At 42.3% G+C, this 6,973-nt stretch overlaps 1 protein-coding gene across 1 annotated transcript in view; it reads right to left on the bottom strand.

Moving 5' to 3' along the window:
- Positions 1-463: 463 nt before the first annotated feature.
- The window catches only part of rps6ka4 (ribosomal protein S6 kinase, polypeptide 4), a 16,267-nt gene continuing 9,757 nt past the window's right edge, over positions 464-6,973 (bottom strand). Inside the window, exons 12-18 of the mRNA XM_037687456.1 lie at positions 4,692-4,825; positions 4,469-4,562; positions 2,130-2,300; positions 1,828-2,019; positions 1,569-1,728; positions 1,329-1,492; positions 464-1,246 (exon numbers count right to left, since the gene is read on the bottom strand). Coding sequence (XP_037543384.1) covers positions 1,025-1,246; positions 1,329-1,492; positions 1,569-1,728; positions 1,828-2,019; positions 2,130-2,300; positions 4,469-4,562; positions 4,692-4,825 — 1,137 coding nt within the window. The 3' untranslated portion in view covers positions 464-1,024. The remainder of the gene's footprint in view (positions 1,247-1,328; positions 1,493-1,568; positions 1,729-1,827; positions 2,020-2,129; positions 2,301-4,468; positions 4,563-4,691; positions 4,826-6,973) is intronic.

Below are 6,973 nucleotides of genomic sequence, written 5' to 3'. Positions count from 1 at the left end.
TAAAAAATAAAAACTGATCTCAGTTGTTGGGCAACAAACATTTACTGTAATAAAAAAAAGGAAAACCCTGGCCACATCTATGGGAGTCCCATATGGCACCAAGAGAAAACTGGTTTTAAAATGTAAAAACTAAATGTGCTCCAAATCAACAATAAGTTCCCATCTCTGTGCAAACAACTAAATCCACACTAGATTATTCTAGTGATCACTAATTAATCTGTCAGATACCAAAATATAAATTTATCTTATAAGCATGCTAGAAATGTTCTATCCGGCACGACGAGGAGTTATTTACAGCGAGTGTGTTTACATTTCATGTGTTTCTGTCTACAAGCACTTCTGCTTCAGTGGCAGCTGCACCTGCTTCGAGTCAAACTCGGCTTGAATAATCGGAGACTTGAGCTCCACGAAGTGTTCAAATGGGAACCACGGAGCTGGCAGTGTGCTGGACGTGCAGCACCTTTAACCCTGCAGCCTCCAACACAGCACTATTTATCCAGAGCAGTCCCTCCTGGCAGTGCAAACAGCTCTGCCCTCAGATTTAACCACCTGCTGCACTGAGCAGCGCTCCAACATGATTCTGCCGCTTCAGGTTTGCTTTAAAATGACTCAAACTGGGCACAAATCTGTGCACCTTCTCGTTTAGACGTTCACTGCTTCTGCAGCTTTTATGGCTTCTGCTTGTTAAAAGGCTCCGTTTTTCCCTTTTCCTCCCTAAATAACCAGGCACTGTTTAGTAGCCGCAGTGATTTAAAACTAAATTGTGCTGAACAAATACAGATTAGGAATTACAATCTTCTCACGTGCGCATCTTCTCCTTTCAAGAAAAAGCAGGTTTGGTTTTAGGAGAAATGTCAAAATGTGGAGACCGTCACGAGAAAATTCATTTTTTGCTTTGAAAACTTTGGGTTTACCTGCACCGGTGTTGGGTCAGTGTTGTGTTGCGTTTTGTGTACTGACCACTGGAGGACAACAAGTTGCCAGGATGAGAACATCCCACAGCACTTCAGCTTTGCTCGTCGTGTCATTTTAGCTTGCTTTGCTTCGGGGTCGTAGTTTGCTTCCGCTGCTCTTTGGATGCCGTCGCAGAAGCCGAGGAGGATGTGGAAGAAGAGGAGGAGGAAGAGGATGAACTCCATCGGGTCTCTACGCCCGTGCTAGTCATCTTTAGCTTGCGGCGTTTTGCGAGCGGCGCGTTGTCGACGCTTTTCAAAAAGAAGCCCTCTCTCTTGCCGCGGTTGAAAGCCTGATCAAAAAAGAAAATGAACAGGAAAGCTGAAAACATCTCTTCTAAGAGTTTTTACAAACCGACTGTAAAAAGCTCCTACCTTGTATGTTGCATTGACATAGGTGCGGACTGTGGGCCCGCTGGACTCTAACACGTCTGGAGTGCATAAAGGAGTGGTGGACATGGAGGCCTCGCCTTGCAACCAGCTGTTCTCCTTCAAATCTGAGAGTTTGAGACGACTCTCTGGATCCACGGTCAGCAGACCTTAAATCGTGCAGTGACACGTCAAAACAGACAAAACACAAAAAGCAAAACAACAAGCAAACAAACAAAGCGAAACCTTTAACAAGCTCTTTTGCGTCTTCTGAAACACCCTTCCAGGCGTCTCCGTCCAGTGAGAAGTCCCCCTCCTTTATCTTGTGCATGATGTCGGCAGCGTACGACGAGGTCACCCCACGCTGCTCGCTCTGAAACGGCACCTGTCCTGACAGCATGGTGTACTGTTCCACACACAGAGAACCATCAGTTCACTCCACAGAAACGTGCAGAACAAACGTGCAGAACAAACGTGCAGAACCAACGTGCGGAGGTCAGATTACCAGGATGACCCCGAGACTCCAGAGGTCGCAGGATTTGTCGTAGCCTGCGCTCTCAAACAGCTCCGGTGCTGCGTACTGCAGTGTGAAGCAGGGAGTCTGCAGGGGGGCGCTGCCTGCAGGGCACAGGCGGGCAAATCCAAAGTCTATTACTTTCAGCACCGAGCGCTCCCCCTCGTCTGTAAACAGCACATTCTGGAAGGTAAACAAACACACCGTTCAACACCACACAGCGCTTTGTGAGAGCGTCGCCGTCTGACTGTGATGCAGTCAAACAGGAGTTCAAGCAGAAAGTGACAGCACACCTCAGGTTTAAGATCTCTGTGCACAACTCCAGCCTCGTGCATGTAGCTGACAGCTGAGACCAAGCTCTGGAGCAGCTGACTGGCCTCCGCCTCGTCAAACAGCTTCTTCTTCTTGATCCTCTCCAGTAACTCCCCACCTCGCAGAAGCTCCATCACTAAATATGTGTGGTACTGAAAGAGAAGGGAGCCTGGTTATTTTCAGATTATCGCTCATTACGTGGTGTCTTCTTAAAAGTACAAACAGTTTATAAGATGCTTTGTTGTTGTTGTTTTATTGTAGTTTTATACACTAGTTAAAAACTGCTGCTTAATTTTCACATTAGATTTTTTTTCTTGTTGGATGTTAGGCTGAATGGTAAATTGTCTCTTCGTGTGAGTGAGAGAGTGAATGGTTGTTTGTCTCGTTTGTCTCCATGTGTCCCTGAGATGGACTGGAGACCTGTCTACGGTGTCCCCTGCCTCTCACACAGTGATGGCTGGATATGGACACCAGTGACCCCCGTGATCCAAAAAGGAAGAAGCGAGTAAAGATGATGGATTGATGAAATTCAGCCAGTATCTTAGTGGTGCATTCAGTGACACATGGGTAACTAGAAAGTTCCTGGAGAAACTTGGATGGAGACTGTTGCGTGGTGGCCATTTTAGAGTTTTGTCAGCCGTTTTGAATGAGAAAAATGGCATCTTTGTTTGTGAATTACATTGCCATGTTAACTCAAAACGCCCATAAAAGTAACGGCACACATCACGGGGCCGAGCCGGTCGTTTTGGTATAACATTTGTGGGCGTACGCATTGTGATTTGGTACTCATTGAAGTAGCAGGAAGAGTAAGATATAAAGTTAAGAAACCTTTGTCAGGTGGATAATAACAGGTGGCTGCCTTATAAGACTGTCCCCAATTAAAATGTCCAACTCTTGCCAGGATTAAAGTTATTAATGTTGACAGATATCCCAGCTGCATACAAATCATTACACTAAATGAATACGTGAGTGTTATCTCATTTCTATCTGAAGTTAGAAAATATATACCTGCTGTTAAGTAGTTATAGTTATTAAAAAACAAAATCAGTTCTGACTTTCCACGTTGATATAGGGCAGATGATACAAAACTGGAAAGAATTAAAAATGAAAACACTAAACTGGAATTAGGGGTGCACGATATTATCGGCATGGTATCGGTCGATATTAGCGATAAAGTTAAATATCGGACAGTGGCCATTCCACAAAAATAACTCACCGATATAAAAGGCACTGGTTTTGTATGACAACCCAGTGGCTGTTACTGAATACAGTATATGTCACCAGCTCTTACAACTGTTGCACAATTTTTGTAGCAAATAAGCCTAAATAAGAGGGCTATGTTCTGAAAAAGGAAAGTATATAAAAAAATATTTGTATCGGTTATCAGCCAAATAAGTTTTAACATATCGGATATCGGCCAAAAATCCAATATTGTGCATCCCTAACTGAAATATTTGTGAACGTTTACTTGTAAATATGAATGCCTGATTGAAAAACACATTTTCAAGCCTCAGTAGTATCTGGTATTGGAGCACTTTTCTTTATTCTGAGGTTTTAAGTTGTTAGTGACTTTAAACACCCAAATACAGTATATGCTCTCTTAAGCACAAAGTTATTTTACACAACTATAATAATCAGTTCAGTTATAGATGCTGAACCTTCTGCAGGGTCACCAACATTTCATGAACACAAACATCTCTGACCATTTCAGCAAAATGACATGAAGAAGCATGCATTGTTTTTCTTTTTTTTCATTTACTCTTTATTTATCCAGGTTAGTCTCATTGAACCACGAGAACTCATTTTCAAGAGAGACCTGTTTAGGGAGCAGATGGGGGGTTAAGGGCCTTGCTCATGGGTCCAGAGTGGGGCGAATGAGGGTAGGGGCAAATGTGGGTGCTTCACCTACCCCACCCACATTTATTTTTTTTTTTTTATGTTGTCGGTACCGGGGCGTGAACCGGCGATCAATCGCAGACCCACCTCTCTAGCCTCTGCGCCACCACTCCCCCTCCGCATATTGTTATATAAATATATAATATTGTTCCGCATATACAAACATGCCCACAAAGTTCTGACCAATCACACAATACGCACCGCATAGCCTGTAAGACACAGATCTGACTGAGGGCTATGTACAAAACGGTGCATCAGCGGGTGGTAGGATGGAAGTGATGCAATTTTCATCACGCCCCTACATGTGAGACTTAATAAGACTAGAGGTTTAAGCCAGGCTTTACTGTAGCTTTACTTAACTCAAGTTATTTTCCAGGTTTCCCCTGAATTCCAGAGTTGCTGTTCTGTGTTGCCTATTTTTTACCTGATCAGTGTAGACGTCATACAGCTTCACGATGTTGGGGTGAGCTTCACACTGCCTCAAGGCAGCAATCTCTCTCTGAGTATTTGCCTCCATTCTAACAAAGGGGAAAAAATCAAACATCCAGTGTTAAAAGGGCCTTTATGTGACGTGATAACAGCAGAGTATCAGACAGTCAATAAATACCAGCACAACCATCATTTAGCTGCTTCACATCTCCACTCACCTGCGGCTGACGATTTTCACAGCGTACTCGTGGCCACTTTGTTTGTGTCTGCATTTCCTGCACACCGAAAAACTCCCCTCACCAAGAGGCGGGCTCTGGAAATCCAGTTCATAGTGCAGGAAAAACTGGGATTCCTGAACAAACAGGGAATAGAGACATTTTAATGTTCGACATGACATCTAGATACACACTAAGGACATGGACTTGATATTTATTTAGTCATTAGATCATGATAAAACACAAAATGCATTGTCATTTGTTTCCCATTAATACAAGCATTACACTGATGTCCCCTGTCGCTGAGGGATTTAACCTCCTAAGATCCAACTCTTGCATATGTGGATGCCTGGTCCTAGGAGGTTAAATAGTGAATGTTTGTAGTTTTTATTATGAGTTTTTCTGGACTGGAACTGAACAGGGACTGCAAGTAAACCATAATGTTTTTGGTGCAATGTTCAAGTGTGTAGGAGTTACAGTGGTGCTGGAACGTTTGTGAACTCTTTGTAATTTTCTATATTTCTAAATAAATGACCAAAAACATCATCAGATTTTCACACAAGTCCTAAAAGTAGATAAAGAGAACCCAGTTAAACAAATTAAGACAAAAATATTATATTTGATCATTTATTTATTGAGGAAAATGATCCAATATTACATATTTGTGAGTGGAAAAAGTATGTGAACCTTTTCTTTCAGTACCTGGTGTGACCCCCCTGTGCAGCAATAACTAAACATTTCTGGTAACTGTTGATCAGTCCTGCACACCAACTTGGAGGAACCTGAGTCCATTCCTTCGTACAGAGCAGCTTCAACTCTGGATGTTGGTGGTTTCCTCACATTAACTGCTGCTTCAGGTCATTCCACAACATCTGGATTGGATTAAGATCAGGACTTAGACTTGGTCATTCCAAAACATGAACTTTATTCTTCTTGAACCATTCTTTGGTAGAACATCTTGTGTGTTTGGAGTCATTGTGTTGCTGCATGACCCACCTTCTCTTCAGATTCAGTTCATGGACAGATGTTCTGACATTTTCCTTTAGAATTCTCTGATATAATTCAGAATTCATTGTTCCATCAATGATGGCAATCAATGATGGCAACCTGTCCTGGCCCAGATGCAGCAAAACAGACCCAAACCATGACAGTACCACCACCATGTTTCACAAATGGGATCATGTTCTTATGAAGGAATGCAGAGTTTTCCTTTCTCCAAACATAATTCTTTTCATTTCAACCAGTGGTGTCAAACTCACTTACAAAAGAGGGCCAGAATTAAAACTTTTTTCAAACTAAGGGTCAGTTTCAGAATCTACATTAACTCAAGTTAGATACCCAACATCTTTTCTTGGTTGCAGGTTCCTCAAAAAGAAATTGATTGTTCTCATTTGACTTTCTCTGTTGCACTTTTGACATCATAATCAAACATTACTGAAAAAAATTAAAGCGATAAAAGTATTTTACATTTAAAATATCATCTTGTGGGGCCAGATAAGACTGAGAGCCACATTTGGCCCCCAGGCCTTGTGTTTGACACATATGATTAAACCATAAAGTTCTATTTTGGTCTCATCCATCCACAAAACATTCTTCCAACAGTCTTCTGGCTTGTCCATGTGATCTTGATCAAACTGCAGATGAGCAGTCATGTTATTTTTAGAGAGCAGTGGTTTCTCCTTCAACCCTGCCATGATCACCATTGTTGTTCAGTGTTCTCCTGACGGTGGACTCATGAACATCAACATTAATGTGAGAGAGACCTTCAGTTGTTACAAGTAACTCTGGGCTCCTTTGTGACCTCACTGACTATCCCACACCTTGTTCTTGAAGTGATCTTTGTTGGTCCACCACTCCTGGGGAGGGTAACAATGCTCTTGAATGTCCTCCATTTGTGCACAACCTGTGCGACTGTGGATTGGTGGAGTCCAAACTCTTTACAGATGTTTTGTAACATTTTCCAGCCTGATGAACATCAACAACTCTTTTTCTGAGCTCCTCAGAAATCTCCTTTGTTCCTGCCATGATCCACTTCCACAAACGTTGTGAAGAGCAGACTTCACAATTTTACTGAAGCAAAGTGTAACAATATCCTGATGCATGCTCAATAATCCAGGTAGAAAAATCCAAAAAAGTTCAATCTGGTCCTCTGGACATTCAAAAAAACAAAACAAAGCAAAAAATTGTAGAAACGTTTTGTCTCTCATCCGAGAGACTTCCTCAGTCTGAGGTGCTGTATTCAGCTCAGTCTCTTAAATAGCACCTTCTCAAACTGGTTGATCCAC

The sequence above is a fragment of the Nematolebias whitei genome, chromosome 14 (genome assembly GCF_014905685.2).
Source record: "Nematolebias whitei isolate Nwh7 chromosome 14, NemWhi1, whole genome shotgun sequence".
Classification (NCBI taxonomy): domain Eukaryota; kingdom Metazoa; phylum Chordata; class Actinopteri; order Cyprinodontiformes; family Rivulidae; genus Nematolebias; species Nematolebias whitei.
The sequence above is the reverse complement of the archived record's forward strand: the minus strand, read 5'-3'. Positions and strand labels throughout refer to the sequence as shown.